At 54.3% G+C, this 27,565-nt stretch overlaps 13 protein-coding genes across 13 annotated transcripts; 6 read left to right on the forward strand and 7 right to left on the reverse strand.

Moving 5' to 3' along the window:
* Positions 1-234: 234 nt before the first annotated feature.
* HMPREF1541_00495 (uncharacterized protein) lies at positions 235-1,050 on the reverse strand (the record flags this gene model as incomplete). Its single annotated transcript, XM_008712801.1, has 1 exon — positions 235-1,050. One exon carries the CDS (start codon positions 1,048-1,050, stop codon positions 235-237), a length of 816 nt encoding a protein of 271 aa, XP_008711023.1.
* A 710-nt stretch (positions 1,051-1,760) lies between these two features.
* HMPREF1541_00496 (uncharacterized protein) lies at positions 1,761-4,612 on the reverse strand (the record flags this gene model as incomplete). The annotated part of the gene is made up of 2 exons (XM_008712802.1): positions 1,761-4,252; positions 4,303-4,612. The coding sequence occupies 2 exons, from the start codon at positions 4,610-4,612 to the stop codon at positions 1,761-1,763; spliced, it is 2,802 nt and encodes a 933-aa protein (XP_008711024.1).
* An 868-nt stretch (positions 4,613-5,480) lies between these two features.
* HMPREF1541_00497 (uncharacterized protein) lies at positions 5,481-6,757 on the forward strand (the record flags this gene model as incomplete). The annotated part of the gene is made up of 5 exons (XM_008712803.1): positions 5,481-5,519; positions 5,571-5,596; positions 5,653-5,681; positions 5,779-6,093; positions 6,156-6,757. The coding sequence occupies 5 exons, from the start codon at positions 5,481-5,483 to the stop codon at positions 6,755-6,757; spliced, it is 1,011 nt and encodes a 336-aa protein (XP_008711025.1).
* Positions 6,758-7,005: 248 nt separating this feature from the next.
* Positions 7,006-8,576, reverse strand: HMPREF1541_00498 (uncharacterized protein; the record flags this gene model as incomplete). Its single annotated transcript, XM_008712804.1, has 2 exons — positions 7,006-7,677; positions 7,731-8,576. The coding sequence occupies 2 exons, from the start codon at positions 8,574-8,576 to the stop codon at positions 7,006-7,008; spliced, it is 1,518 nt and encodes a 505-aa protein (XP_008711026.1).
* Positions 8,577-9,124: 548 nt separating this feature from the next.
* HMPREF1541_00499 (uncharacterized protein) lies at positions 9,125-9,889 on the forward strand (the record flags this gene model as incomplete). Its single annotated transcript, XM_008712805.1, has 1 exon — positions 9,125-9,889. The coding sequence occupies one exon, from the start codon at positions 9,125-9,127 to the stop codon at positions 9,887-9,889; it is 765 nt and encodes a 254-aa protein (XP_008711027.1).
* A 251-nt stretch (positions 9,890-10,140) lies between these two features.
* HMPREF1541_00500 (40S ribosomal protein S25) lies at positions 10,141-10,555 on the reverse strand (the record flags this gene model as incomplete). Its single annotated transcript, XM_008712806.1, has 3 exons — positions 10,141-10,376; positions 10,434-10,488; positions 10,553-10,555. 3 exons carry the CDS (start codon positions 10,553-10,555, stop codon positions 10,141-10,143), a joined length of 294 nt encoding a protein of 97 aa, XP_008711028.1.
* A 346-nt stretch (positions 10,556-10,901) lies between these two features.
* Positions 10,902-11,511, reverse strand: HMPREF1541_00501 (40S ribosomal protein S22; the record flags this gene model as incomplete). The annotated part of the gene is made up of 2 exons (XM_008712807.1): positions 10,902-11,161; positions 11,379-11,511. The coding sequence occupies 2 exons, from the start codon at positions 11,509-11,511 to the stop codon at positions 10,902-10,904; spliced, it is 393 nt and encodes a 130-aa protein (XP_008711029.1).
* A 1,430-nt stretch (positions 11,512-12,941) lies between these two features.
* On the forward strand, positions 12,942-14,322 carry HMPREF1541_00502 (uncharacterized protein; the record flags this gene model as incomplete). Its single annotated transcript, XM_008712808.1, has 2 exons — positions 12,942-13,751; positions 13,810-14,322. 2 exons carry the CDS (start codon positions 12,942-12,944, stop codon positions 14,320-14,322), a joined length of 1,323 nt encoding a protein of 440 aa, XP_008711030.1.
* A 401-nt stretch (positions 14,323-14,723) lies between these two features.
* HMPREF1541_00503 (uncharacterized protein) lies at positions 14,724-15,759 on the forward strand (the record flags this gene model as incomplete). Its single annotated transcript, XM_008712809.1, has 5 exons — positions 14,724-14,892; positions 14,945-15,276; positions 15,328-15,361; positions 15,412-15,599; positions 15,646-15,759. The coding sequence occupies 5 exons, from the start codon at positions 14,724-14,726 to the stop codon at positions 15,757-15,759; spliced, it is 837 nt and encodes a 278-aa protein (XP_008711031.1).
* A 210-nt stretch (positions 15,760-15,969) lies between these two features.
* HMPREF1541_00504 (uncharacterized protein) lies at positions 15,970-16,299 on the reverse strand (the record flags this gene model as incomplete). Its single annotated transcript, XM_008712810.1, has 1 exon — positions 15,970-16,299. The coding sequence occupies one exon, from the start codon at positions 16,297-16,299 to the stop codon at positions 15,970-15,972; it is 330 nt and encodes a 109-aa protein (XP_008711032.1).
* A 703-nt stretch (positions 16,300-17,002) lies between these two features.
* On the forward strand, positions 17,003-18,402 carry HMPREF1541_00505 (uncharacterized protein; the record flags this gene model as incomplete). Its single annotated transcript, XM_008712811.1, has 3 exons — positions 17,003-17,179; positions 17,232-17,777; positions 17,926-18,402. 3 exons carry the CDS (start codon positions 17,003-17,005, stop codon positions 18,400-18,402), a joined length of 1,200 nt encoding a protein of 399 aa, XP_008711033.1.
* A 2,972-nt stretch (positions 18,403-21,374) lies between these two features.
* HMPREF1541_00506 (uncharacterized protein) lies at positions 21,375-23,207 on the forward strand (the record flags this gene model as incomplete). The annotated part of the gene is made up of 1 exon (XM_008712812.1): positions 21,375-23,207. The coding sequence occupies one exon, from the start codon at positions 21,375-21,377 to the stop codon at positions 23,205-23,207; it is 1,833 nt and encodes a 610-aa protein (XP_008711034.1).
* A 1,296-nt stretch (positions 23,208-24,503) lies between these two features.
* On the reverse strand, positions 24,504-26,688 carry HMPREF1541_00507 (uncharacterized protein; the record flags this gene model as incomplete). The annotated part of the gene is made up of 2 exons (XM_008712813.1): positions 24,504-26,295; positions 26,342-26,688. 2 exons carry the CDS (start codon positions 26,686-26,688, stop codon positions 24,504-24,506), a joined length of 2,139 nt encoding a protein of 712 aa, XP_008711035.1.
* Positions 26,689-27,565: the final 877 nt, after the last annotated feature.

The following is a 27,565-nucleotide window of genomic DNA, read 5'->3' on the forward strand; positions in this document are numbered from 1 at the left end:
TTCCGAGGATTGAAGGATGGCTTGGGAACGGATGGACGGCACCGACTTACAATGTATCACCACTGAGCATCGTCCACTGCCTGTAGAACAGCTGTGGGGGACTCTGGCGTCAATAAAAGTCAATGCATATTGCAGCGTTACTTGGCCTATGAATACAATTGTACATCTATGTCCACATGTCAACGTAATCATCATGCCTTCATACCTTCGTGCACACCTTGCCATCCGTCTCCATCAGAACAGCTGCCTCGTCAAACTGCCGCCGCCGACACCACTACTTTTCCTTCGTCTACTCACATCCTTGCCCTTCCCCAGAATAGGATTCTTCCGCTCCCACTCTTCGTCCGCCCGAAACGCGTCCACCGCGACGTCCAACACGCCGTCTGCGCCTTTCAGATACAGCTCCGCAACCTGGTAGTCGGCGCACTTGGTCGCGACCATCCACCGGCGGATGTTGGTCTTGCGCTCCTCCTCTGCCGGGTCTGGCGGCGTCGACAGGCTGGGGCCCGAGTAGTGCGACGCTGGTACCAGCAGGAACTTGCGGCCGGAGAGGAGGTGGTCGGAGAAGAGGGCGTTGTGCTGCTTCAGCACTTGCGGGGCCACCGCGTAGGCGAGGGACAGAGACGCCAGGGTGTCGTCGGGTGAGAGGTGATGGACCGTGTCGGGCGTGTCTGCCGGAGGTGAGCTTTGCCTGCCCGCGTGCTGCGGCGTTGTCGGCGGTAACGAGTCATATGGCGGCGGCGGCGGCGCCTCCTCTGCGTCGCTCAACTGCGTTCGGAGACTCTTCTCGTGGCCGCCATCCGTCTTGGTGTACGCGGGTGGCAGGCGGAGGCCGTTGCGTGGGAGGGCCGATGTCGAGTCCTCGGAGGCGATCTGGCAGAAGGGGCAGTAAGACTGGAAGCGGGGGTTCTTGTACTGGCAGGCGGCACAGATAATACGGCCGCAGCAGGGAAGATGTCTGTCGAAGGCGAGTGGCTTCTCCGAATTGATGTCTCGGGGCAGCTTTGTGTCACGGAGGAGGGAGGCGCATGTACAGCAGGTTGTGGTCATCATCGATAGTTGCTTAGACAATGAAGGATATATGAACAGGGGGGAGATTGTTGTTCGAGCCGTCCAAGTGCAGGGTGAGGCGGTACGTGGAGCGCGTGCAAGTCGATGACCTCAACTGCCCGCAATCGAAGGAGGTTAAGTCCGCTATGGCCGGGGACAGGCAGCATTCTGCCTAATTCAGGCGTCGCTGCTACCGCTTAACAGAATTGCACCATGACACGGTGCCTTACGATTCCTCGGATGTTCAGCGTAGAAGCAATCATTTTTGCATTTATTATGCTGTTGAAATATTTTCGCAGAATCAGATACGCTCACACCTATTCAGCCATCGGTGGTAGCCAGTTGTGCCAGGGCGAGCAAAACGCCGTTCCCTGCCTAGAGGCCTAGACATCCATAGCCTCCCAAAGCATTATCGTCAAAATCGTACATGTTGTACATGCTCGTCCCAAGTTTCGGCTGTTGCTATCAGCCAGGCCGAATGCACCGTGAAACCCCTGCTCGAATGCTCTGCCCAATCGACCGTCGGCCCCAACAACATCCTGTACTATATGCATAGTCCACCACGTAGTTCCTTCCCAATAGATGTCGGTGCTTCTGCGTACTCCATTCTGCACTGAGAAACCCTAGTCGTCATCTTCGGCAGATCGGTCAAAGCATGATCCCAACAGTGACCAAATGAGCCCATCAAAATCATTCACAAGGCGCAGGCACTACCCAGGTCGTTGCTGCTGCTGTTGCATCTGCATCTGGTACATGTTGGGCTGTTGCGACAACATCTGTTGAGCATGAGCCAACTGCATACCCTGCATGTGCTGAGCCTGCTGTTGCTGTTGCATAGCCGCCATGTTGGGATTCATCATATTCATTCCGTTTGACATCCCTTGCTGCTGCGCCTGCTGTTGCCTCAGCGCCTGTTGTTGCTGCTGCACCTGCTGTTGGCGCTTGCGAACCTCTTGCTGAGCGTATTGCTGGGCCATTTGGTTGATCTTCTGAACCTCGTTTGGCGGGATGCTGGCAGGATTACCACCGTAGCGGGATGCAGTCTGAGCTGTGAGTCGGGTCTGATAATTTGTAAGAGTCTGCTGGAAGAACTGCGCAACAGCAGGATTCATGCGTTGCTGGGGCTGTTGCATATTTCCTTGCATGTTGCCCATCATCTGACCCTGCTGCATCATTCTCTGTTGTTGCTGTTGGGCCATAGCTGCTTGCTGTTGGGGATTCATTTGATTTTGCACCGGTGAGCCATGATTTGCATTTTGCAGCTGCTGCATCTGAGCTTTCATCTGATCAGACAGGCCTTGCTGGTATTTCTGCTGTGTTTGATGATTTGGACTCTGCCCCATTTGCTGAGCTTGTTGTTGCAAATTCTGTTGATGCATGGCGGCCTGCCTCTGAGCCATCTGTTGAGCCATATTATGAGGATTGTTGCCACCCATCATTTGCTGCTGCTGTTGCATCTGTTGCATACGCATGTGGGCTTGGCGGCGTTGCATCTCTTGTTGAGGTGTCATGCCGTTCGGAACTTGCCCTCCTGCCATAGCAGCAGCATGTTGCATCTGGGGTGTTGGAGCCATCATACTGCCATGCGGGCTAGCTTGAGTCATGTGTTGAGCCGGAGTTCCTTGTCTCAGTACAGGGGTTGCGTTGCGCATTCCAGGAGTAGCATTTGGCATCTGCGGGGTACCATGGCGGCTTTGTCCGGAATTGCTTTGATTACGAGCCATTGGATGGCCATGTTGCAGGGCAGATCCAGGCCGTGGGGGTGATCCAGCTCCTGTTTGCCCACCCTGACCAGCGCTATTGATTACAGGCGATGAAGCGGCATGAGGGGTGCCTTGCCGGATGACCGGGCTGGACCGTTGCTGGTTGGCCATCATCTGGGACTGCACCTGAGGAGGAAGACTGCTGACTTGTTGCTGTTGCTGCCTGGCGGCTTGGGCCTGCTGCTGTGCCTGTTGCCGGCTTTGCTGGGCTGCTTGTTGTTGAAGAGCAAGCTGATGGGCTTCGTGCTGTTCCTGCCGAATCCTGAGCGCTTGTTGCTCCTTGGCTCGTTGCGCGGCTCTGCGTCGGTCTTCTTCAACTTGTCTCTGTTGAAGGTCGCGGCGGTTCTCGTCCTCTTGAAGCTGTCGGTCTTTCTCCCGCTGTTTCTTCTCTGCCATGTCGCGCTTGAGTTGTTCCAAAGTATTGAATCTTTCGAAGCGAGGTTGGAATAAGGCTGACCCGGCTTGGCCATCAACAGCGGCAGCGTTGGCGGCGCCGGCATTACGTTCATCGAGAATAAGCATGAACCGTTCTTGCTCCTTGGCGTGCGCGTCATCGGCGGCAAGCTCGGCAAATGTTCGTTTCCTGCTCTTTGGTGAAGGTGGAGGTTGGTCGTGGAATGGATCTTTCAACATTTCAAGCAATGCATCTGCTTCTTCCGCATTTGCGACAGGCTCAAGGTACAACGGCGGAGCCGTTGCATTGATAACGCGCGCTTCGTATTCTAACAAGTCCTTGTTGTCAATCTTCATCTTCTGCTTCTTTAACGGTGGGCCCTTCTCAGTCATTGGTGTCGGCGGAACGCCGGAGATAGGAGTAGGAGGGGCGGCAGAGCCTGCGGCCTTTCCATTGACGTTGGCCTGGGATTGTTTGCGATTCAGTGATTTCGGGTCCGGCGCAAGCGCATCCAACACCATGTCCATGTGCCTGGACATTTGTGTAGGGCGCAAAAGTTTGTGATAGACTTGGGGTTGGGGCTTCGTGGACTGTGTTTCTGGGGCTCCGTTCAGCTTTTCATTGATCTGTCCGTCCTTGCTGGCATCCTGCTTCGTAGGTGGCGACTTCTGACCAGTCTGTTCTTTCGGTGGGTACGGTACGTGTGGTGAGGGAGTGATGTACGGGTTGTAATTGTGGATAGAGAAAGGCTTCTCGTCCTCAGCTCCACCGGAAACTGCAGCTGAGTTGCTGGATGCGTTGGTGTGGTCCACGACCTTGACTATCAGCCAGCCGTCGTAGAACGAAACACCAGCATCTCTAAATTCCTCTACCATATCATGCGGAACTGTGCCATTCCAGAGATGTTCAATGAAGATGCGCATCTCGGAGTGATAGCTGAAGCTGCCATCTTGCTGCTCAAATCTGAAGTTTGTGGGGTAAAGGTGGACTATAAGGGAGGGTGGACGGCCATCAAACTTCTTGAGGATGTGACTCTCTTTGGCAACTGAAAGGAATTATTAGCGCATCTCACGGACAGGAAGACATCCGGCTCACCCCATGGTTCAGGGAATTTCTTTGCTGCTTTCCTATCGGCTCCTGCGCTGTCGGATGCTCCGGTTCTGGTGGTTATGCGCTGAAGGCGACGATTTTGTCTCGAAGTATTATTGGCGGAGGTGGGGGTCGCTGATGTGGGAGAGCTGTTCTGTGTCTGACCCGGAAGTCGCTTCGCAGCGCTCGACGGCGAGGAGGAGGGCTGTTGGCTTGGTTTGGCGGAGTTGCCGTGTGTCTGCCCAAGGGGCGGTACAGACGGTTTCTTCATCTTAGTCGGCACGCCTGGCGGTTTAGACGGCATGACGGCAGCCATCTTGTTGACAGTCCAGTCGAGCAAGCTCAAGCGTTCTCAGACAGTTCTGAGACTATCCGTCAGTAGCTAAAAAGCACCTTTGATCATACTCTATCTATGAGCGATCGGTCGAGGGATGCGCGCATGTTGAGGGGTAGAGGGTGGTGGCAGGTCCGGTGGCGCGTCGGGAGCTGGAAAGACACTTTGTCGAAGGCGCGCTGCCTGCGCTTGGCGACCGAGCCGGGGTATGCGCGGTTCAGGCGAGCGTTGACGAGCTGGATGCGACAACAAGGTGTGGGTGGTTCGAGAGTTCGGCGCAGTCTGGTTGTGACGACCGACGTCTTTGGATTCGGCCTTGGCGCGTAACCGACAGCCTCGTTCTTAGCTAAGCCAAGCCAACGGCCTTGCAGATCGCTTAACCTCCTTTCGTATATCTCGACATCATTATGCGAGCACGAGACTAGCTTGCGTGGAAAAAGGTGTCACGGCTTCTCATGTTCGTTCCCGGGCTGGAAGATACCGCCAACCTTGCTATGCATTTTTCTTAAACGCGCAAGGTTCCGGCGACCACTTTCAGCGGTATATCGTCGCATGGCATCTGCAAGTCGGTCCCATAACAGCCCGGATCCGTCGATATGAGCATCCTGGTTCCATAGCAGCTCCGTGTCGCCGAAATCAACAGTTGCTGTGGTTGACCCAGATCACTAATGCCGGACTTAAAGCCGTAGATACTGCATCTCTGCTTTCATCGAAGTCGAAGACTACGGACACTGTAGCATGACGAGGGTATAAGTAGAGCCCAGTCTCCTGAGATCTAGCACAGCTCCTCAGTCAAGGGAGTAATTTCTCTAAGATCAGAATATTCTCTCTTTCTGCGTCAACAAGCAACATGCCATCCAACCGCATTGACAAAGTCGCTATAGTTGGTGTACGTGTACGTTCCCTTTGCGTCTGAACGCCGTTGACCGAAATCTCACAGGCTGGTGGAAACAGCGGTCGCTTCAGGTAAGACAGACTTCGACATTGCAATCGATTTTTACCTCTGATGGCCGTTCCCATAGGAGTTCTATACTGACTTTCCTGGCAGTGAGTACATTACCAGGCCAACATGTCACCCAGGCCGAGAGCACTTTCGCCACTTGACCCAACCCCAATTGAGCCCCGACTAAACAAACCTCCCTAAACAGTTACCGAAGCCCTAGTGGCTGGTGGCAAGCATACTGTGACCGCTATCACCAGAGAGGGCAGCCAAAGCGAGCTGCCTTCTGGCGTCGAGGTTGCCAGGGTCGATTACGACAAGCAGGAGAGCCTCGTAGCTGCTCTGCAAGGCCAAGATGCTCTGATCGTGACTCTCAACAGCCAGGCCGACCTCGAAGGTATCCAAAAGAAGCTCATTCAAGCCGCCGGCGACGCTGGCGTGGCTTGGATTCTTCCCAACGAGTTTGGGTTCGATACAGCCAACGAGCAACTCATTAAAGATGTTGTCTTTACGAAAATGATGGGTGAGAACCACACTTACTCTTTTTTGCCGGGGGTCTCATATTGACATTATAATCTCGCACAGTCAACACTCGTGCCAACATTCTTGCCCACGGCAAATCCTCCTTCATCTCCGTGGTCACCGGCTTCTGGTATGAATGGTCGCTAGCCATCCCCCCTGCGTACGGGATCGATCTCAACAACCACAGCGCCACGTTGTTCGACGAAGGCACCACCAAGATTTCCACCTCCACCTGGCCACAAGTGGGGCGTGCCGTCGCTGCCCTCCTCTCACTGCCCATCAAGTCTGAGGGCGAGGGTGCATCATGCCTCGAGGACTTCAAGAACCAGTTGGTCTATGTCTCGTCGTTCTCCGTCTCACAGCAAGACATGTTGGAGAGCGCCTACCGTGTAACGGGCACCACAGAGGCCGACTGGAAGATCAAGAAAGAGGGTGCGCGGAAGCGATATGACGAGGGCATCGATCAGATGAAAAAGGGTGATCGCATCGGCTTTGTCAAGATGATGTACACGAGAGTCTTCTGGGACGACAATGTGGGCGATCATGAGGGTCGCGTGATCAACAAGGAGCTGGGACTGCCGAAGGAGGATCTGGATGAGGCAACGAAGCGAGCGGTGCAGAGGGCGAAGGAACAAAAGAACTTGTGGGTTGATGGTTCTGATTAAGACACTGCAAAGTCAGCCTTGAAAGCGTTGTCCCGCGCGATTCAGGTCAACAGATTATTGAGCGGAACCAATAAGGCTCGTCTGAACGTGAGGGTCAAACTCCACTTCGTGCCTACATGAAGCTATATAAAATCGCAAATCGTGCTGTCCTCATTAACCGTCCGGCCTCCACACTCCCACCGTGGGGCACGCGAGTCCATTGTACCAACCGGCTGGACAACAGTCTGCTCCCGTCACCCTGCTGATAATCAATCAACCTCGTTAATCCTCCTCTTCCAATCGTCGCCCACCTTGACGCCCTCCACCACGCTAACTCTCTTGCCCAATCCCGTCCTCTCCTCGCGCATCCACCACTCCGTCCCGCCCTCCTTGTCCCTCCGCCTCGCCGTCTCGTCGTCTGTGTCGATCAAACCTCCTGCGCCGCCCTCGTCACCAATCACCACCACGATCTGCCTAACCCACCCACTTAGGTCCCCAACGAGCTCACCTTCTCGCCCGCACAGGCTCTCCTGGATGTAGACCACCTCCGGGCCCAGGCTCTTCAGAATGTTCCGGTGGCCCTGGGGGCTCGTGAACGGCAGAATCATAGTTTCGTGCTCGACGATTGCTTGTCCCTGATTATAGAGGGTCTTGAAGAGGGGGCTGACATCCTCGAGAGGCTTGGGCTCGACACTGCTGAGGATCCCGCCGTTATCTTGGTCGTGCTCACCAGGGAAGTCGCCAGGCGTTTGTGCCGGGGTGTGCGCGTCGGTGGTAGAGATGTTGGAGAAGGAGGAAGCCATGGACTGTGAGGAGCGTGCTGGCTTGTTGGTCTGGGAGATAGTACTGAGTGGATGGACCCTGAGGTTGGGGGCGTAGATGAGGACAAATACTCGCGTAGTCTCTGCGTCAATGTACTCGGGGAGATGGGCTAGTATGGACTGTGCCTTTGTTAGCTTTCGGTGTCCACGACAACTGGGCAGTGCTTGCTTACCGCGTGATATCCCAGGTCCGCGTCGACCCCACGATCATCAACGGCACTGACAACGATCGCGACCGTTTTTCTCTTCCTGGTATACTCTCTCGCTTGCTTTGGGATATCCACCTGCCCACTGAAGTACTCGTCTGCCGTACCTCTCCGCCGGATCCCCTGCTTCACTTCCTCTTCCTGCTGCTCTGCTTCCTCGCTCCACCTTTCATGATCGCGATACTCGCCTTGATCACCGTCTCTCATTCCACTCAGAGCACCGCCCACCATTGCACCCGCCGCAGCAAAGCCAGCCGCGACCTGCTGGCCTGCCCAACCAAAGGACTGCGCGGCAGGTGAGGCGGACCGATTGATGCCTAGTGCGGAAGACATACGTGCCACCAGGCCGGTATCTTGCTCTTGTGTGTGGATGTTGGTCGAGCGCGAAGCACCATACATGTCTGTCGACTCCCATTCGCCCCGTGCGCCTGGGGGCGGTGGGCCTTGCCAGCCACCAGGTGGAGGTGGTCCAGGTGGGTAGCCACCGTCCTGAAATCCACCGGCTTGCGGTGGGCCAGGCATGCCAGGGCCCTGCGGCGCGTTCTGCATACCCATCGGTCCTGGCCCCGGTGGCATGCCGCCGCTCATGGAAGCATAGCCTGGCGGAGGTACGCCACCAGCGTAGTGTTCCGCGTCACTGTCGTCATCTTCACTGCGCTCGCTCCAGACCCAGGCCGCAATGCCCACAACGGCGGCGCCAACTGTGAGTACGAGAGGGACCCAGTAGCCGAGTGTGGTGCGATTCGAGGTGGCGCCGTAGCTATTCGTTGCGGTGCGGCGCCGTCGCTCTGTCACAGTGTACTGATAGGACATGTTGCGCCAGGCTTAGTGGGACATGACAGAGCGGCGACCGAGGTGTTCGCAGGTCTTGAGGGCTCGCGTAGCCTCAGAACCCAGTGTCAAGCACTTTGTGTTGCAGGGCAGCGCAGCGAATGCTGTTCTCAAGCCTCGGTCTGTCTGCTGGTGGGTAGGGCAGGGTTGGGTCGGGGAATGCGCCGCAACACCTATCGGGCGTGTGGTAGGGTTTCGTCTCGAAATCTGTAATGTATTGCTGGTGAGATACTTGAGAGAAGAAACATCGGCCAGGACTCGAGGCCTTCTGCTTCAGGTGGAAAACAGAAATGCGTGGCTGGTGAACCGGCACATGGAGGCTGGATAGCTCATCACAGGTGCTGCGGGATTCGGGTAAACTTCCCCACAAGCAACACCGTTGCTCAGGCCGACGAGCCTAAGGCACATGCAAGGCCACCAGGGCATGCCCCGAACCGATACTGGTAACATACCCTTTTTCCCCTATGCTGTCTACATTCTTCGTTCGTATATAGAGCACATGGTTGTCCGAATCTGCTAGCCTTTTTGAAATGTCGGACGAGGGTCTCCGCCAGCGGTCGAACAAGACCACTATCGGCGCAACTGCCACGAAAGACGCCACAGCCCGTGCCCGTGAAGATGACGAGGGACCAGGCATTTCCCTCCTCGATATCGCGCGAATTCTCGTGACGATCATAGGCCTATCATGTGCCCTCTCGTACTACCTGACATCCGGCGAGTCCCTGATATGGGGCTACAAAGCCTGGTTCACGAATCCGAACGCTGTTGTCCAGTATTTGAAGGGACCGGTCAATCTCACTCCGGACGAGCTGGCACAGTACGACGGGTCTGACGAGCAGAAGCCGATATACCTGGCCATCAATGGTACCATCTTCGACGTATCCGCCGGCCGCCACACATACGGACCTGGTGGCAGCTACAGCGTCTTCGCGGGTCGGGATGCTACCAGAGCCTTTGTGACGGGGTGTTTTCTTGAGGACCGCACTTCGGACTTGAGAGGGGCCGAAGAGATATACCTGCCCGTTGAGGATCTGGAGGAGGACCTAGGTAGTGGAGAGCGGAAGAAGAGAGCAGAGAGGGAGAGGAGGGACGCAAGGAAGAAGGTGGCTGCGGAGGTAGAGAATTGGGAGAACTTCTACAAGAAATCAAAGAAATACTTTGAAGTTGGGCAGGTGGTGGGCGTCGCAGAGCCCTCAGGCCCTGCTCCGACACTATGCAATGCAGCGGAAAAGGGACGTCCGAAGCGCAGTAAAATGAACAAGAAAGAGGCATCTCCTGGAAAGCCTGTGCAATAGCAGGCGAGCAGCGTGGGAGCACTGGTGCAGAATGATGAGAAAGCCGTTTTCAACTGCGTCTCGAGATATCCATTGCAGTCCACTGGGGATGTGACTCGGCTGTATCTGTCTCGCTACGCAAAGCCTTCAACCTTCGTCGGCACAGTTCCCGGAACCATTGTCATCGGACGCTCCCCTAATTGCTGAGTTCTCCGTCGTGGTCATGACAATTGAAAATGGTATCATCACTTCGCATGATCTCCGTGGAATGTTTAATCACCACCAGCAGCCGCTCTTGTGTAGATGCTGCCCCGGCTGTGACCAACGACCTTCCGGATAACACCCTTCTCCTCCAGATCCTTCAACGCAGCGCGGGCTAATGAGCCGTTGATCTTCAATCTGTCGACGAGGACGGCGACTGTGACGAGACGGTACGACTGGACATCCTTGTTGAGCTTGTCGGAGGTGGCCTTGTCTAGAACGACGGCGTGGTTGGCCTTGTCCTTAACTATAGGAAAGTGTTAGAGTCTCCGGTGTATTAAGGCAGTCGGTACTGGAAACGTACCCTTTCCCTTCGACCACTTCTTCTTCTGCTTCTTGCCGCCAGTTGCTGCGGGCGCCTATCAAAGATGTCAGCACACAAGGCCTTGCGATGCGGGAACTAATTCCAAAACACTAGCTTACCATCTTGAGATATCTGAGGGTAGACTTGTGGTGTACGAGAAGACGAAATCGATGATGAGGAGAGGTCAGCCATAGCCGCCCGCAGTCTGTGCGAAAGCCGCGGCTTGGCACAAAAACTCCTGGTAACCTCACGTGACCTATCCAGGTTTACCGGCAAGCACCCTGGGATGCGAAACCATGGCAGAATGCTACAAGAGAAGAACAGAATTGTTATGAAAACCGTCTCATTGTTGGTTCTAGTTTGCTTTTAGGCTTCGCAACGCAGCCGTTGCGGCCACGCAGCCATAACTCAAGGGTATCTCATTGCAGTCGTGCCTTTCATGCCGGCCAATGCCCCAGAAATGCCCATCTAATAGAAGAAACCAATGATCTTGCCGGAGACGTGCTTTCTTCTCGCCTCCTCGTGATCCATGATGCCGGAGGAAGTGGTCAGGATGATGTATCCGAATTGACGCGAGGGAAGCAGCTTGACGACCCATTTCTCGAGGTCACGTAGAGCGACGTTGTAGCGGGGAGAGATGACACCAGTCTTGTTCAGGCGGCCGTTGAGTTGGACAACGATCTTGCCGTTGCGGTGGTCATCGACCTCCTCGAATTCGCCAATGTAGCCTTTGCGATCAGTCAGTCAAAGTTCAGTTAGGGATTGTGTGATATTGCGATCGAATAAACATGAACGTCCACAAGGAAGAAAGCTATGTGTAAGATCGACCGCAGTGAGTTCCTTCTTTCGGGCCATTAAAGGGTCAAGGTTGTCAGACAAGTATCAAACCAAGGCCTAGTTAAACCCGATGTGCGTACGATATTTAGAGGAAAAGTCCAGACGTACCGTGCTTCTGCATGACCTGGAGGAACTTGACGATGACTTTGGAGGAAGGCCGAATCATGACCTGGCGCTTGCCGGCCTTCTCAGCGTTGTTGATGTTCTTGAGAGCATCGTTGAGGACGGAGGTTCGGACCATTTTGGCGGTGGCTCGAAGGTTTCGATGTGATGATCGATGAGATTCTCAAGTCGGGGATGCAAGGACCTGAGGTATCTGCGAAAGGTTCATGTTAGTCTTCAGAAGCCTCGAGCAGGAAGAGTGCCCAGTGAAGGGTTCCTCAGCTCGTGTTGCAAAAGAACGTATCTGCGCCAGAAGCGTCGACAATGCTACAAGTCGCGATCCAGCGCAGATTGCTCAGTTCAGGCTAGCTGAAGAGGACCCGGGGTTGCACATACCTCTGGGGCGTGTAGTTGTTGCAGAGAGAGTTGTCGAGTTGTCACAAGCATCGACAAGTTGGATCGACTGAGATTTTGGATTCGGTCCTGTGTGCCAAGATTGCACTCACTTGATAGGCTTAGCTCAGCCTGGACGCGGCCCCGCCGAGCCCGCAAGCGGCGGGGCGCGAGGGACCCGAGAACGCTCTGAGACGGAGGTATCCCCCTAGCCACTATTCAGTGCAGGACAATAGTTGAATTCAGCCGTTGTCGTATATATATATGAGGCGACCAACTTGACACAGCAGGACTGTCTTGCTCATTCTCGCTCATACGCGTAGACCAGGTCATCAAATTGCTTGACATGCTTTCCGTCCGAGTCAATCTGCAGCGGCTGCGCACCACTTTGATAGATACGTCCCAACACAGCTTTTCTACTTCGACAAGATGGGCGAACAACCAAAGCAAAGGAATCAACAAGCCTACTAGCGAACAGCCAAAGCATTCCAACCCAGGAGAGCTACCACGTTTCTCCATGGGTGGTCTCGGGGCATCACCCGCCGTGAAGGCTGTCGTATATATCATGCTTGGTGTCATTGGAACCGCGGAAACGATCACGTATGGACAGTGGGCATACCGCCGGTGGTTGCAACCATCAGGGAAGGATGAGGAGCTTTCGGATGCGTGAGATATCGCTTCCTGTCTGGCGGCTGCCATGCGAAGAATCATATTATACCCAGATTATTGCTGGCAGCTAGCAAGGCAACAAGGAAGTGTACCCTCCGCTTCCAGAGAGTTACGAGAAGAAGCGCAGCACAGAGACGCCGGCTTTACTCAGTAAAGGCCCAGCCGGACTCTAAGCCTTACAGGCCCTCCCGCGGCCCCAGGCTCGGTTCTGGGTACAGCATTTTGCGGGGCAGCGTGTGCCGAGGTTGCTTTCGGTCAACTGCACTTTACGCAAGCGAGTCACCATCATCACAACGGCGGGTGCTCAAATTGTATATTAGCTGGAACCCTGTGCAGTATGTCTTTGTAGCTCAACACGGCGTTCTCATCTACCGCGCTAATATCAAACGTCTGCTTCTACCATTTGCTCAGCTTCTATCAAGTCCATCCCGCTCTCTAACTACTGCCAGCCCGCTCCCAAGTCTCGTCCACCCTCGCTCACCCCTACGCTCTCCCATCACGCACAATATGGCTGCGCAAGTCCCCTTCTCTGAGCCACCTTGGCTCTCCGGCCTGCCCTCCCCCTACTACAAAGAGACGCACCGGCGATTCCAGAAAGCGGCTCGCGCCTTCATCGCCGAGCACCTCGCCCCCTATGCCATAGAATGGGAGACGGCAGAGACCGCCCCGGACTCCCTGTTCCACACTTTCGCAAAGCACAACATGTTGATCCCCAATCTCCCCGCGCCGCTGCCAGTGGAGTGGCTGCACCGCGTCGGCATCAAGGACATTCTCGGCGTGCCCGTGGAAGAATGGGACTACTTCCATACCGGCATCTACCTGGACGAGATGTCACGTGTGGGCGTTACGGGCCCGGGAGGCAGCATGACCGCGGGCCATGCCTTCGGCATCCCGCCTATCATCAAGTTTGGGAGTAAAGCGTTGCACGAGAAGTTCCTGCCGGATCTGCTACCGGGCAAGAAGAGGGCGTGTATCGCTATCACGGAGCCTGGAGCCGGCAGTGACGTGGCTAATATCGCGACGACAGCGCGTAAATCAGATGATGGGAAATTCTATATCGTCAACGGGGAGAAGAAGTGGATCACTAATGGGTTCTGGAGCGATTATGCGGCGATGGCCGTGCGAACTGGAGGCAAGGGAGCAAAGGGACTGAGTATGTTGGTGGTGCCGTTGAAAGGACATCCCGGAGTCAACATGAGGCGACTGAAGGTGCAGGGCCAGATTTCTGCAGGGACAACATACATCGAGTTGGATGACGTGAAAGTGCCGGTGGAGAACCTGATCGGTGAGGAGGGACAAGGAATGCGATATGTCATGGTAAGTGAAGACGATACTTGGCGTGGCAGAGATATGTGCGTGAGCTGACAAGAGACAGACGAACTTCAACCACGAACGGCTAACGATTGCTTGCGGCGTTACCCGCTCCTCACGCGTTGCGCTGAGCTCAGCTATGGCTTACGTGCTCAAGCGCGAGGCGTTTGGGAAGACGCTCGTCGAACAACCCGTTGTGCGTCACCGTCTGGCTAAGGCTGGCGCGGAACTTGAGATGCTGCAGAGCTGGGTTGAGTCGTTCCTGTACAACATGACGAAGCTCACAAAGGAGGAGGCAGATGCGAAGCTGGGGGGCCTAACCGCGCTGGCGAAGGCGAAAGCAGGCATGGTGTTCAATGAATGTGCGCAGACGGCAGTCCTGCTGTTCGGCGGCAATGGCTACACCAGAACAGGACAGGGAGAGATGGCTGAGAAGCTGTACCGTGAAGTAATGGGAGCAAGGATTCCAGGTGGAAGCGAAGATGTGATGCTCGACTTGGCCATTAGACAGCTGGTGAAGAATTTCCAGCGAGAGACGGAGAAGTTAGATAGGCCCAAAGGCAGCTCGAAGCTGTGATGCGCTGCAAATGCAAATGCAAATGCAAATGCAAATGGCAAATGGACATGGCTCGAAAATCGTCTTCATTTCACTGCCTACATCCGACGTTCAGTGCCTCGGGCAGTTAGATGTTATCGGGGTAGTGAGCGCCGAGCAGAGCCCTGACGACACCCCGCTTCGCTCTGCTCGGTGGATAGCCGGTCGAGATCATACTCGTTCGTCTCCATCCAGCGGCTCGAGATGCCCCGCGCCCTTCTCCAAATACCTCCTTGAACTCGCTGCAGATTCGAAGCAAGCGCTTCTGCATGACGAGCTGATGCTTTTCATGTTGCCGCAGGTTGCCTCAAGAGTACACCGATTTGACAGACTCTAGTGAATCCCTTGTCCTTCAAGAGAAACGACCGAAAGCCAACGGCATTATGGCAAGCATTATGAAGAACTCCAACTCGCTGCGCAAGGCGCTGCACACGGGTAATGGCCTGTCATTTGGCGCATGGCAGATGCTGCCAGGAACGCATCTGTCCAGGACCATCGCCCGGTGTGGCTTTGACTGGGTGTGCATTGACACTGAGCATGGCAATATCGCAGGTACATCGAGCCTCCTCCCCGTGCCGGCTGAAGTCTGACAAAGGAAACACAGACGATGCAATGCACGAATCAGTCCATGCCGTAGCCTCAACCGGGGTCTCCCCCATCGTGCGCATCCCAGCAAACGAAGGATGGATGGTGAAGAGAGCCCTTGACGCCGGAGCTCACGGTATCATCGTGCCACTTTTGTACACGGTCGAAGATGCGAAAAAACTCGTCGAAGCGTCGAAATTCCCGCCCAGGGGGCGGAGAGGATTCGGGAGCCCATTCTCTATGGGCGCATTCGACAACTCTGGGAATCTGAGCGGATTCGAGTACATGAACGCTGCAAATGACAATCTTTTGACGATTGTTCAGATTGAAACCAAAGAAGCATTCGAGAATGTTAGGAAACCCTAGATATGTTGCCAGAAGTGATGCTAATGCGCCGAGCAGGTCGAGGAGATTGCAAAGGTTGACGGCATAGACGGTAACTCTGGGCTCTGTGAGACAGTCCCTGATTCAGCTGACGGTTGACAGTGCTCTTCATCGGCCCCTGGGATCTTGGTAACAATTTAGGCTACCCTGTCCAGGGAGACTTTGCACCGGAGCTCAAAGAGGCGATCGCACGTATCCTGAAAGCCGCCCAAGACGCCGGTAAGAAGTCGGGGATTTATTGTCCCTCGGGTGAATTTGCTCGTCGTTACGCAGATCAGGGCTTCCAGATGGTATGTCGCACCTATTGCCGGACATGGTGATACTGACCGACTTCAGATCAGCGTTGTGAACGACATGGGCGCGATTCCGACCGCGTTCACGGAAGGTCTGTCCAAAGCGAAAGGGACTTGGGGTCACACGGCCGCGCAAGCTGTGAAAGGGGCAGCGTAGTAAGTACCTGCATAAACTCCAGCCGTGAACATTGGAGTAACTCTTGTGATATCTGGGACTTGTGCGCCTCCAGACCCGCATACACAAAGCTCCTTCCAATCGTTCTGGCCTCCCCGCTCCAATCCTTCATTTGTCCCGAGACAGGTCTGACCAGAGAACAGTGGCGCTGCGAATCTGGTGACAAGCGAAGAAAAGAAGTAGAACGGTAGTTTAGGCGCTGCCCTGTTCTGTCTCATCGATGAGCTTCTCTACTTCTTCCACTGTGAAACGATGCATGAGCTTTTGCGCTTCGGTAACTATATTGGGTTTCGAGTAGGTATGCATCACTCGCTCGACGTGGAGGACAGGAACATCAAACTCATACATGTTCCGCCATTTCTGGTTGCCCTCCGCTATGATGTCGACCTCGTTGTAATCGACTGTTCGCTTCTTTAGGACTTCGTCAATTCGGGCTTTGGCCACGTCGCAGAGGCCGCAATTAGCTCGTGTGAAAAGCGTTAGCTGGGCGGTGTACATTCGCAAGGCTAGAGACGGCCGCATGGTGATCGAGGACTCGTCGTCTTGAACGATTTTGAAGCTGTGGATGATGAACGAGTCAACATACTGCAAGAGTGGGATTGCAACAACAGCAAATCTTCTCCAACTGCACCTGCGCCTGCGCCTGCGGAGAGACGGGACACCCCTGCCGATCGTCCTTGACCCACACGAGCCACGGCGGGGCTCACGTCTTCCCGCTCCTGACGGGTTCCAGGCACCGCTCGTACTTTGGATGGGCGTCTCTGTCACCCATGCTCGTCGTTCAAGGTGTCACGAGGGTCGTATTGTCAATACGGAAGGGGCGGCGAGAAAACTGATTGCTTTCAGCAGCCTCTGCACCATGCTCGTGGTTCTGGTGGCTGCTCTAGCAGCGCGTTTGTCCGACTAGCGAAAACCCGCAATGTTCGAGCCGTCGCATAAAGCCAAGGCTTTGGGACGACGTGTGCAAGTGGAACGTCATAGGTGGGAGTCTTTCTACAACACACTGTATTGGACCTCGAACGCTGTGCGGAGTCTCGAAACTCCTCACCGGCCACGCTGTTTTCGCTCACAATCGGCAGAGGCATGTGCGCTTGCTCTTTGAAATACCGATCTCCAACCAGTTCTCTTTGTTCCTTTCTTTTACCACGAATATGCGGCCTTGAATGCTCCCCATCGCAATCGCCATCTCACCGCCCGCACCCCTAGATACCGCGCATGACCGAGCATGGGTTCCGTTTCTGAGAATGGTGTCCTCCATGGTCTACCCTACCTAGACCTGGCCTACGAGCTCAACAACTCGGAGGCCACAGCAAAAGAGCTCGCATACAGCATCCAGCCCAGTTGGCGGGACACCCCTGAACAGATTCAAATTGTCCAGTTCAAGGAGGGTATTACCAACACGGTGCGTTGGTCTCGAGCAAGTGCGCACGTGCTCTCTACTGACGGCCGCCCAGTTGCTCAAGTTGGCTCGCCATGCTCCTGGTTGGACCCAGGATGAAGTTGACCGCGACTCGGTGCTCATGAGGGCTTACGGCAACAACACAGACATTCTTATTGATCGCGATCGCGAAGCTACGTCCCATTTAGTTTGTGCCAAACACGGCCTCGCTCCGCCGTTGCTCGCCCGCTTCAAGAACGGTCTGCTGTACAGGTACATCCCGGGGGATGTCTGCACACCCCAAGACTTGATTAATGAGCAAATCTGGCGTCCGGTGGCTCGTCGCCTGGGTCAATGGCATGCCACTCTGCCAATAGACGCCTTGTCCAGTCTTAAGGGAAATGAGGGTTCGGAACCCAATGGGCAAGTGCATGGTATCACAGCACGCAAACCTTCCCCCAATATCTGGACGGTAATGCGAAGGTGGGTCCATGCACTGCCACAGGATAACCCCAAACAGCAAGCGCGGAGGAAGTTTTTGGAAGAGGAGCTCGATCGGTCTTTCATGGAGCTTGACAATGCCGACGGACCCGGTCGACATGGCTTCGTATTCGGCCATTGTGTGAGTTTGTTACTTCTCTTTCTATTCTGCGGCTGTTTCCCAGTCCTTCACACTTGCGCGATTCGTGTTCTGTCAGGCCCAGGAGCCTCACGGAATGCCCTAGTCCGTCCATTTCGGTGTGCTACAAGTTGCTGACGGCTTTGCCAAGGATCTGTTGAGCGCCAATGTTATCAAGACTGGTGTCGAGCGCGGGCTCCAGCAAATAGCCTTTATCGACTACGAATATGCTGTCACCTGCCCGGCTGCATTTGACATTTCCAATCACTTTGCAGAATGGGGAGGGTACGATTGTGACTATAATATGCTTCCCACCAAGTCCATCCGGCATGAATTCTTGAAAGAGTACTTAGAGTCATACAATGTCCACAGCGACAAAGCATTGCCCGATGCGACAGCACTGGAGTTTCTTGAAGCCGAAATCGATCGATATCGAGGCATGCCCGGTCTATACTGGGGTATCTGGGCACTCATCCAAGCACAAATATCTCTGATAGATTTTGATTACGCCTCGTATGCCGAGGTCCGGCTAGGCGAGTATACTGCCTGGCGCAATGCAAGCAACGCTCAACAAGCCGAAGCCAACACCGAGAAGCCCTTGCGTGAGCGGAGGTGGGCAGAGACGTAGGCTAGATTCGGGGGACAGGATAATCACTCACGAAGACGCAAACGAGCCATGACCCAGATCGAAGGGGCCATCGTTTCATGTGCAGCCACTTTTGAAGGCGACGCAAGAAGACAAAGTCAATGGCAATCAGTGGCTGCTAATCGACACAAGGGACTCAACTTACTTGACTTTTCCACATAGCTGGTTCAACACCGTACAAGAGCAGAGGCAATTCTATCTATACCCCGGGTTTTGTCTCTGAGCGGACGACATGCCGCTCGACCGGCAATACTTATTCGCGAAAGAAGCACTCCCGGCACTAGCCACGGCACTGCCGACTGCTTCGTCGTCGCATCTTACTAACATCTGACGCCGACACCTGCTGTCGGGCAGTGGGACAGGGGCCCGGTCTCACCCTCTAAATTTAATTCGCTGCGTTGGAATACTTCCGCTCTAGTCAAGTAAGCCTGTCCAGCCAAGTGAACGTGCGTCTGAAGATGTCAATTTGTGCTTTTGTTCGAGCGGCCGCTGGCGTGGGGCAAAGCTGATGCTCATATGGCCAATGCTAGTTCTAAGCATCCACCGTGACGTTCAGCCCTGTAGGGCATGAACCGACGCTGGCATTCAGACCGAATGCTCGTTCTCTCGTTGGAAGCAACTGGCGTCCAATGTTCACGCCCTTGTTCCGGTGGCAGGCTCATGGCTACTCCCATCATGTGTCGCTTGGCAGATTGGCCATATTTCCGTCGCGACACAAGCGTAGAATGTTGGGGAGACGCCCGTCCACATGGATCGGTAGATACTCAGCCCCAGAAGTTGAGGTAAGCCATTCTCAGTGGGCCGTATTGCGCCTTGTATCATGCCAGAGGGTAGGTTCAGGTTCGTCTCTAACTTAATAGTCGCTTCAGTCAATAGCAGGAGCATCTAAAACTGTGATGCTCCTCGTGATTGACATCATGCTTGACGCCGCTCTCCAAACTCACTTGGCTGGTTCACCAATATAAGCGCAACCGATATATTCAGACAGCAAGATTTCCGGGTTATAACGTACAAGCACCCTAGCGACCAGAAGCGGAAGGCCAACCGACGAGCTGTCTCGTCATTTGTCTCCAAGAGTTATAGACCGACATCAAAGAGATGAATCCCGGACATGATGACTTGATGGAACTCCGGACCATACTACACAGCTACTATCTGTACGGAACGCGTTGGCGGCCGCAGCCTGAAGAGCAGGTCGTCCTGTAAGCTGGTTGAGGTGTAGCGATGGAAGTGTCCGGATCATGGAAGTGGAGCGGAGCACACTCGGCAACTCTGAGCATGGTAAACATATGCAGCGTTATCATGTCCTGGGGCTGTCTTGGCACCTCAGTTTCGGAACAGGGGGCTGTCCAACGAATTCGGATATGCTGAGAGGAAGTCTAACCGGAAGACCCTTACTTCAAGCCAGCCACCCTGGTCGGCACGAATGTGGGAAAGTATGTGATTAGGACAATAACTAGTGATAGATGGTCCGATGCCGCTAAGCACCAGCATCCATGCGATGACAGGCCGCATTGTATGGCGATTGTAGACAATTCAGCGCATAATCGTTAGGATGCAGGTGAGAGCTAAAATGGACTCCATGAGTCACTATGCAGCACGCCATATCATTGGTAGACGACAGCATTGTTCTCGCTACAATGGTGTGGCGTCGCTGAGGCCTTGATTCGTGGCTTTACCTTGCTTTTCCTGCTCCTGGAGAAATGACCGTACTTTGAATGGAGACATGTGGCCAGCATGGAGGGGTGCATGTGCCTTAGGCAGTGGTACCTGCAACACCGCTCAGAGAGCAGGCAGCAAGCAGGTACCTTTCTTCACATTGGCCGCCTGCGCCTCCCTGCTTCTGTCGCTTCTTTCGTTTTCCAGACTTCCATGGCAGAGGGTGGATCTCGCGTGATCTGACTGGCAGCTAGTTCGCCTTGGCTCACATGCAGCAACGCGTAACGCCACCCGAGTGGTCACAAGACCTCCACCAGATCTCCACTACGACCCACCTTTCCGCTTCCCCCCTGTCGTGGTCTTTGATCGGGGATCGCTCATTCCTTCTCAGACTGGCATTGGTTGCCCAGGGTGGCCCCGTCGCAGTTGCTGAGACCTGTCTTTCGCGCACCTTCCGCTTGCTGTCGTGGCGTCTGTTCCACGCCCCCCCTGCGGCTACGCCGCTCTCGCATCCTTCTCTCCCTTCCTTCATCTTCTTCCTCTCTCAAAACCACTCATCCACCCCCCCTACCTGATCCTGTCTTACTGTATTGTAATTCATTCCTCCTTTTCTTCCTTTCCATTCCTTCTTGTCGCATCTCTTTGCAGCCCTGCGGCTTGAAACACCATACCCAGGCTACTGATTCAGTTCTGTCGGCCTGCGAGTCTATCTCCGGATCCGCTTATCCGCCTTAACGTCACTCACTCACGACATTTTGCCTCCTTGTTGACGCCTTTACTCCAGGCATCTTTCTTCTTGCGAGGCTGCCATCATATCGAAAGGCGCTGCGCGCTGTGTACAATACCTGCCTCTAGGCTCCATTAATAAGACAAATCAGGCGTGCGACCGCCTCGACCTCGTCGTCGCAAACTTGAGTCCGTCTACCGTCCTCGTACCTTTTCGGCGCATCGTCCAGGTATCGCACCTGTGCCTTGCACCTGCTAGATCTTTCTGTTGTTGTCGCCACCGTCGACACAGAAGTCCTTTGTGTGTTGCTGCAAGCAAATCCAGCATCACCTCGCTGTCACCTCACCTGACTGTACCTGAGCACCTGTGCACCAGGCAGTAGTTGATGTGCAGCAGATCTATTTGCTTCACTTCTCAATAATTGGCCCCTGCAAATGAAAAGCTGCTGTCCCACGCTCACAAGCCAAATTCTACGCCACCGTCAGGGCGATCACCGCAGCAACATAATATGTTGCAAGTGCTATCATGGAACGTCTACAACCACAATACCCCACCGCCCATGAGCAAAATGCCAACATATTTGCCCACTCCAGACACTCCCCGAGTCTCTTCACCCGCCAACTCACGGCTCACCAAGAGAAAGCGCACTGCCGACAGCGGCAGTGAACCTCAAAGCCAAGCCTCGCCCTCGGAGTGTGGCAACCTGCAAAACCTCTCAGACAACGAGAAATCCGAAATCTCAACTTTTGCCGCGCCACCACAGCTCGATATAATACAGCGCCCGTCGGATGGTCTACCAACGCCACTCCTCTCGCCCACATCAGTCAACATGGACGAGCAAGCTGCTCTCGGACTTGTCGCGAACCGGAAACAAGTCGACACTGCTGAACAGCGGCGGACGAAGACACGCGAAATCGTCAAGCAGCAAGTCAACCTCGAGATCTTACTTAAGCACGACGAGCTGAGGTTGATTGATCAAGAGATCGCCAAATGCCAAGTGGCTCTTGAACAGCTTCGCCGTTGCACTGAAATTCCTTATCCCGCGATTAATCTGTCTCAAGATGTCACGGCTGGTACAGGCCCTGCCCTTCGCCAGAAGTATACTGGTGCGCGTATGCCAGTCTCTCCTGCTCCCTGGGGAGTGACCGATGGTCCATACTCTCGTCACTACGCTACTTGGCTGCTCCCAGACTCACGCTTTGACGGTGGCGAGCCAGATCCGATTGCGCAAACGCCGATCAATGGCAAGAGGCCCGCAAAAGGACGCCACGGCCGTCCTTCAATTGTCGAAGATATGCAACATGCTGGCATGAGCTCACGCTCTCAACGCAACAGCGGTCTCCAGAGCCTGTCCACTGGCTATGTTCAACCCAAGGAAAAGTCAAATGGTCCGCTCGTTCTCAAGCGCAATTCTGACGGCAAGATGGTCAAGCTCAAGTGCCTTGATTGTGGCAGACTTAACTTCGGCTCTGCTCAAGGATTTATTAACCATTGTCGCATTGGCCACGGTCGAACTTTCCCCAGCCACGACGCGGCTGCCGAGAGCTGCGGTGAGCCTGTTGAGTATGACTCCGCTGGCGGTATGGTCGGTGTCGAGCCTGTGACTACGACCACACCTGTGGCTACTAGTGTACACCCTCTGATCCGGTCGGCTCATCTCTTGCCATCTGCACCTGCTCCTACTCCAAAGTTGATACTCAAGGGTATGGATGGCGCGGCAGACACCACCACATCAGACTCGTCACCGGAGTTCAAGGGATCGAATTCCATTCCCTTCCTCTCCGCACTTGTCCAGAAGAAGGGTCTCGGTCTGGACTTGCAAGATGCTGTCACCGATGCCAAGACAAAGCTTGAGTCGTATGAGTCGGATGTTGACATGTCAGATGTTGAGGACGAGGTTAAACTACCTGAAGGGGTTTCGCGTGGTCATCCTCAAGTCGCTGGTACTCGGCAAGTCGGTGTAACTTCCAAGGCGCCGTCCAGTTCTCCACTTCTCAGCTCCAGGCTTCCAAACAGTCAAAGCAGTATCGAGCAGTTCGGCCATTCAATTGAGCCTTCTCCGACGACGGACTCCAATCAGGCTCCTAGTCTTATCGATGACGACGAAGAATATGAAGCTCACTCGCCCGCGAGCACGCCTCCTTCGGAGCTTGCGGACGAGGATGTGCATATTCGCGTCCAAGACGAGGATGATGTGCACCAAGTGGAGCTCTCCCGGCCCGAGTTTCAGGCTAGCTGTGCTCAGTCTCAGGATCCGGTGTCTTCCCCAGCTCGCCGTCCATCTGCTTTCCGCAGAGAGACTGAAAACCGAGAAGAGAAGCATGTGAGCTTTGATGGCGCCAGCCCTGCTCCCGAGCAAATTAGTCCAGATCGCAGCAAGAGGCGCAAGATTACGAAGTGAGATTGGTCGAGCGTCAGACCTATCAGCAAAAGGTCTAAGACATGTTTGCGCCTAATACATGAAGGTGGTATGATTCTGCGATTGGGTGTTCGAATGGTGTTGGCGGTTCTCTTGTGCCCAACAACAATCGTGTGGTAGAATTAGAGAGACGAATTCTGTTCATTCGGAAAACCTCTCAGTCGGGTAGCTCATTGTGGAGGATTACATGAGCAGGATTAGGTGTGTTCGTGAAGACATATGATTTCTGTGGGCAGTGGCCGAGCTTCAAGAGCATAGGTCTGCTGGTCTCCGGATAACAAGATACAATTTTACTCTGCTCAAACAATTCAAAAGTCTCAAAAATGGATATTCCCTCGTCACATTTCTCCCACTGCTGCATGTATTTTGGCGTTTCATGTGTGGGAGACGTGGCAGCACTACCGCCAGCTGCAACGAGGGCCGGTGGAAGTAGGGCGAGCTAAGGTCAGGAAAGTCCTTGGCGAGTGCGGACGGAGGTACATACGAGTGTGATATGTCCGTACGGGAGGCAGGCCTTGAGTGGGAGTATGGTAGCTAGAAACAGGAGAGGCTACCCACCCTACATGTGGCGAGCTTCTTTTTACATTCCTCTACTCTTGACATTTCGTACGAGCAAAGCCGCTGGGGGGTGGGGGGGGAATGGTTACTACGAAATTGCCAACCACGGCCAGCAGCATTGTTTGCTCACTTTTTTGGGTTCGATCTGTTAATTATTCACGACAGAGGAACCAAGGAGGAAATGAAGAATGGGGTGCTGCTAGATAGGCCAGTGCGCGGGTCACGGGCAGCGGAAAGCGGACTTCTCGATGTGATAAAACAAGACAAAGACACAAATGAAACGTGGCTCAAGAGCAGAGAGCATCTCTGGACTTACTGATCACTGCGCGTCGAGCTCAGTCTGTCTACACTTACCGTATGCACTCGTGTGTAGTCGGGCTCTTTCGTGGCACTCTAGTCTATTGTCGCATGTGGTGGTTGTGCCATGTGATGGTCGCAAGGGAGGGGTTGCTGCGTAGGCCAAGCTGTTGTCGCCTTTGTTGACTGGAAAGTTGCATGGGAGGTTGATGCATAGGTCCAGAGTTTATGCCGCAATGGAATAATCGTCTAGGCGCTCATGGGGGTCCAGGATCGGTGTGTCTCGCAAGCGGTCGCGGTCGCGGTCTTGAAGCAATCGCACTTTGAAGCAGGGTCGTTGATCGCGTTATTGAACGTTGTATTAAAAATCGATATGAGGGCCGGTAGGTAGCCTCGTGGTGTTGTGGCGAGAAACAACAGATTTTAGAAGCTGAAGAGCCCGCTTCGCCGCTTGCCGAGAGGGTAGATGACGAGCGCACTCAGGTACAAGCCAACGGAAATGCCGATGGAAACTTGGACCATACCATAGCCGATGTTGAATATGGTCCCTCCGTATACGCTATTGGGGTCTTGCTGGGCCGCGACGAAGCCCTGCGTTCCGTTGTTGATGATGCTGACAGAGGAGCTGTTCCCAAAAATCTGATTGGCAGAGTCGATGCCTGCTACCAGCGAGCCTGAAGCAGCGAGGCCTCCTGGCACCTGACAGTAGATCGCTGGCAGCATGGCAGCAGCGGCTAGGCCGTGGAAAAGGCGCGAATAGAGGTTGGCTAAACAGCCAATGACGAACGCACCAATTGCGTTAGCAACCTGTAGATTGCTGGACAACTGGGTCGAGATCCAGAAGTTGGCTTGGTGCCCGGCAACTGCAATCAGTGCCATTACTGGCAATTGCTTCCATTTGGCGTTGTAGACCTTGGCAAGGCAACATGCGAAGAGTGGTGCCCAGATGAAACGGGTATACAGCAGCTTGTAGTTAGCAGCGGGTGCGAACCAGTCGGGCACCGAACAGCTGACTTCGTCGACGGCATCTCGCTTGATCAGACCAAAGATGGTGGTGCCAACGAGGAGTCCGAAACCGAGGAACAAAACATAGATGATCGAATAGACCATTCTCACGGACCCGGAGACCATGTTCTTGCTCTGCAACTCTAGTGCTGAGTTCAGCACCATGAAGCCAGGAAGGATCATGGCTATGCTGCTTTGAGCCATGCCAGAGAAGCAGAAGATGTAGGTCCCGTCGCTGCCCTTGATGGAACCCAATGCCCTCGAGGCAAATGCGATCAACACGCAAGCAAAAACCTCGAAGACGTTCGAGAATTGCTCTGATCTTGGTACAACTTTGATCTGAAGGAATCCAAGGATGCCGCTCATTAGGAATATAGGCCCGAAGTCGATAGGGCGAACGTTAAAGGAAAATGGCCCGACCACCACCGATGCCAGGCCGAACATGAGGATCCGGAAATACTGGTTGTGGCGATCTGGCCGGGTCTGAATGTTGTCAATTTCAAGAATCGCTTCCTGAGCAGTGAACTTCTTGTGAATGACGCATTTGTACACGTTGAACACGTCCTTGAGCCGGCCGAAGTCTAGACCGGCATTTCTTCGCACGATCTCAACATTGTTTGCATAGATTGTGTGGTCGATGAACGTACAGATCATTGCGCCGGGGACGTAAACAAAGTCGGCGTCGATGGCTAGTGAGCGAGCTGATGCTGCAAGGTACTCTTCCAGTCTGTGGGTTGGAGCGCCATATTTCATCAGAGCAGCACATAGCTTCGTCAGGTACTTGCGCCGGGCAATGATGTCGGAAACCTCAGCGACGATCTCGTCATTAGTATCGATGCTAGCCGTCGACTTCGGTCTCGGTATCTGAGGTCGGGGTAGTGCACGAAGTGTTGCAGGGACACCGGTGCTAGTTGAAGACAGGGCTGATTGAGCGAGCAGATTCGTCACAGAGTTACTTTGTGACTTATCGTACCAATGAATCTTGCGAGTCGGAGTTGCTGTGCCGGAGGAGAGTCTGTCGTGAGACCTTGCGCGCGTGTGCTTCGGCTCGTATGAAGAGTAATAGTCCCGTGAGGGTGGCGCTTCATCGAGCGAGTTGAGCTTCGAGGTCAAGAGTGCTCCAAAAATGCTCGGTTTGTATTGCTCTGGCGCGGGAACGTAATCGAGATCATGAACGTACTTGTCCAAGGCAGGTGTTTCAGTGCCAGACCTGTATACATTAGATACCAACAAATCAGACCGACTTCATAACTTACCTAGCTTGGGCTTGCTCCGAGCCGAAGTTTCTCTGCGTGAACGACCGGACCAATTTCCTGGCCTCTTCGGTATACTCTGGAAGTTTCTGGGTGGTGTCCGTCTTCTCCGCGGCGTCCTGTCCGTGAATTGTAGGTTGCCGCTTCCACCTCAATGACTGCAGTGCTCTGTTCAATCCGGAGGTGTTTTGACTGCCGTTCTCTTTCTGCTTCAGCAGACCAGCTTCAATATCACTTCCATGCTTGTGCACAGTCGGTGAGCTTGGTTGTTCATATGCTACCTCCGGGCCAGGGCCATCTGAATCAGATTTTAGTTCTTCGTAATGATGAGACAGGTGTTCTCTCGACATCAGGGCGGCAAGACTGGATGGTGAGCTGGTAGCCGAAAGTGCATGAGAACGGGGCATTGCTGGTGCCGATGGGCTCTGTTAAAACCCATTTGCCCATAAGGATGCAGTCGCCCAGACTGCCCACATTCCGGAACGCCGCGAGAGCTGTATACCGAAAATGGATTCTTATGACAAAGGTGAACTTTGCTTGTGCTGATTTTAGCAGCCCTGCAATACGGGTGAAACATAGAGACGACCCGGCTGGCAAAAATTCTTCGCAAGAAACTCAAAGATGACGAGTCATAGCATTCCTGGGATATGTTGCCCCAATTCGGGGGGATGTGGGGCTCCATCAACGCGTGCAGTGGCTTCGGCTTCAGCCGCGTGTTCCTGCCGAAGCGATGCCACGCTCATTTCTCTGCTATAGTTCTTGTATACTCGCACAGCATAGATCCAGGTCCAAGGCGCACAAGGATCAAGCCAATCTCTTTGCCGTGACGACTTGCCAGCATGACACAGACTCACTAGCAGTGGAATCCATACGCCGATCGAGTACCCATTCTTCCCCTGGACGATCAGACCACGAATCCACTGCGCGGACGCTTTTGGAACATTATCCACCGTAATCATCGCGCTGTAATGTCAATGATCCACGGAGCCGCGATGCCTGCGGGCGTCTGTCGTCCGTCAGGCGCGAGGCCAGTAAACAATCATCGGCCATCAATTGTATACACGAAGACAGTGTTGCCCTGATTTCCTGTCGATGTGCTAATGTAGCATACAGCACTGCAGACGTGAAGCAGTTCCTCGAGTGTCGTAACACGGGTCTCGTACATGGACACGAAGACGGCTGAACGCGTCCAAAACTACTCTCGACTGCTCCGCCATGCCTTGCCAT

Source organism: Cyphellophora europaea (genome assembly GCF_000365145.1).
Source record: "Cyphellophora europaea CBS 101466 unplaced genomic scaffold supercont1.1, whole genome shotgun sequence".
Taxonomy (NCBI): Eukaryota; Fungi; Ascomycota; class Eurotiomycetes; order Chaetothyriales; family Cyphellophoraceae; genus Cyphellophora; species Cyphellophora europaea.